The 2,439-nt window shown below is 42.4% G+C and overlaps 1 protein-coding gene across 1 annotated transcript in view; it reads left to right on the forward strand.

The window, feature by feature from the left end:
* The window catches only part of NOS2 (nitric oxide synthase 2), a gene marked incomplete at its 5' end in the record, with an annotated part of 22,260 nt that extends 19,821 nt beyond the window's left edge, over positions 1-2,439 (forward strand). The window contains one exon of the mRNA XM_015825553.1: positions 2,311-2,439. Coding sequence (XP_015681039.1) covers positions 2,311-2,439 — 129 coding nt within the window. The remainder of the gene's footprint in view (positions 1-2,310) is intronic.

Consider the following 2,439-nt stretch of genomic DNA (forward strand, 5'->3'; position numbering starts at 1 on the left):
TCTGATGAAGCTCAGCTGTGTGAGGAGCATGAGTCAGATTCGGAAGGCTCACACCTGGATGTGCTAATTGATGCTCGCAGGCGTCGTCAATTAGCAAGAGAAAAACAACAGCAGTCTATGCGACTACTCCAAAGTAAAAGGAGAAGGCAATGAGAGGCAACGCCCTGGGACTGCTGTATAAAAAGGGGAGGTGTGGGCAGTGCTGGTTGCTGAAGGCAACCATTTGCAAAGTGCTTCTTGGAATCCTGGTCTGTTCGTCTTGTTTGCAAGGTGTTCCTGTGGACTATTTCCTTCCTTTGGACTTGAGTTTTGCTGTTTGTGTTTTGGACTTATTGACAGGTTTGTCACCCAAATAAAAGGGATTTTGTTTTGTTTTAAAGTCTCCAGCCTATTGTATCAGCAGGGGTTTGGTCCTTGTGCCTCTAACAAGGACGGCAATAGGCTGGGATAGAACACCCCGGTGAAAGTTCTCAACTCATGTCTTGGCATCTGGGATCATCCAGGCTTTTGGTATTTCTCAACTAAAAGGGGGCTGAGTTATTTGATTGAATGGCTTTAGGAATGATCCATGTGGGCCAGGAAATGTCTTCGAGGGACACAAATGCTAGTCACTGTATGCCGTGGGAAGCCTGAAGAAGTTGGCAACCTTTGATTTTTAGATAAGCTTTCCAAGTTCAGACCCTAAAAATACGATGGATGCTAATTTCCTTCATCTCCCAAATTGTAGCCCAGCACACTGGATTAAGGAGTGGCATGGTGGCTCAGCAGTTAAGAAGTCAACTGGAAAGCTGGCAGCCCAAATGCTATACAACGGGCTGAACTCCCATCCTCACACCCCCCCCAGCTCCTGCCAACCTAGCAGTTCAAACACCTGTAAATACGAGTAGTTAAATACAGTAGGTACCCCTTTGGTGGGAAGGTAACAATGCTCTGTGACGTCATTCCGGCCACATGACGGAGAGCGCTGGCTCAATGGCTTTGAAATGAAGATAACACACACACACCCATAGTTGACAATGACTAGTGCAGGGGTAGGCAACCTTGGCTCTTTTATGATTCGTGGATTTCAACTCCCAGAATTCCTGAGCCAGCATGGCTGGCTCAGGAATTCTGGGAGTTGAAGTCCACGAGTCATAAAAGAGCCAAGGTTGCCTACCCCTGCACTAGTGGAATAAAATCTGCAGGGACTTCTTTACCTTACCTTTACACTGGATTAGAGAAGTTTATTTTAAGGGTGAGCTTAATTCCCATTTCAGAACTGACTAGTTCTATCTTCTCCACTCCTGTGGCTTTTGGCTATATTATGAAGTACTGTATCTCTAATTCTGCAGACAGACAGACCACAAAGTTTAATCTAAATGCAAATTATACTATGACCCTTAACTTTTGGGTTACTTTCCTTGTCAACTANCGTTTTTCAGCTCTTTTTCATTCAACTTTGTAGCACTGATTTCAATTTTTATCAGACTTATAATAGCCTGAACTACCTTGGATTAAGAATATCAGGATGGAAATGTTTAAAAAGAGGTATATGGGTTCTGCATGTATCTACATGTGTTTGTGGTGTTCAGTTTGATGATTGGCATTATTATGGTTTGCTGCATAGCCAGTCAGACGTTTAGACTGGATCTGGCATTTTTATCTCCTATATAAAATCCTTCCAAGGACCTGGGATAGGCAGATGTTGCTGCTTGATAGTGTTAACAAAATCATTGCAGGATGTAAGCTGTTCCAGCTAATGCTACCTTTTGCAATTGATTGATGGTGACTTTGTCAGTGCTGCCCAAATGCAGAGAAAGCGCAGAAATCTTGGACCCAGACCTCAGAATGAGCATGAGGGATCCATAAGGCTTTTAACTAATTCAGAAGTGATGATGGATTCTGCCAGTGTAGGTCTCACTCTGTAACCAAGCTGGCTAAGATAACCTTGGAGCTGGTGATGAGGACTTATTGAGATACCAATCCTAGGTATCTCCATTTATTTATTGAATAAATTGAATAACGTATTTATAGAATATTTTTCCCAATTTAACAACTGAGTTTGCATTGAAGGGGTATCCACAGCAAATGATCAAAATCTGCAAGATGAAGCATTACCCCTTTTTACATGCATGTAATAAAGGGACATGGTTTGGATCATGGCATTGCACCCACTACCAGCCAGATTTTGACCCTCTCTATGAATGCTGCTGGTCTGAACAATTTGTGTTTTAACGGAGTCCTTCCATCCATGCCTCTATTTAAAATTCAAGAGGAATTGTACTAAAACAATTCCACCTATTCTTAACTTTTCTTGTTTTGTTTTTACAGAGGCAGAAACGCTACAAGGAGGACATATTTGGAGCAACGTTTCCAAAGGAGAACCAAAGAAACATGGAAGAAATAAAAACTGAAAGACCCACAGAAGTCTTGGAATCTCAAGCCCAGCTAAAACTTTAG

The sequence above is a fragment of the Protobothrops mucrosquamatus genome, unplaced genomic scaffold, assembly GCF_001527695.2.
Source record: "Protobothrops mucrosquamatus isolate PMUCROS unplaced genomic scaffold, P.Mucros_1.0 scaffold2684, whole genome shotgun sequence".
NCBI classification, from domain to species: domain Eukaryota; kingdom Metazoa; phylum Chordata; class Lepidosauria; order Squamata; family Viperidae; genus Protobothrops; species Protobothrops mucrosquamatus.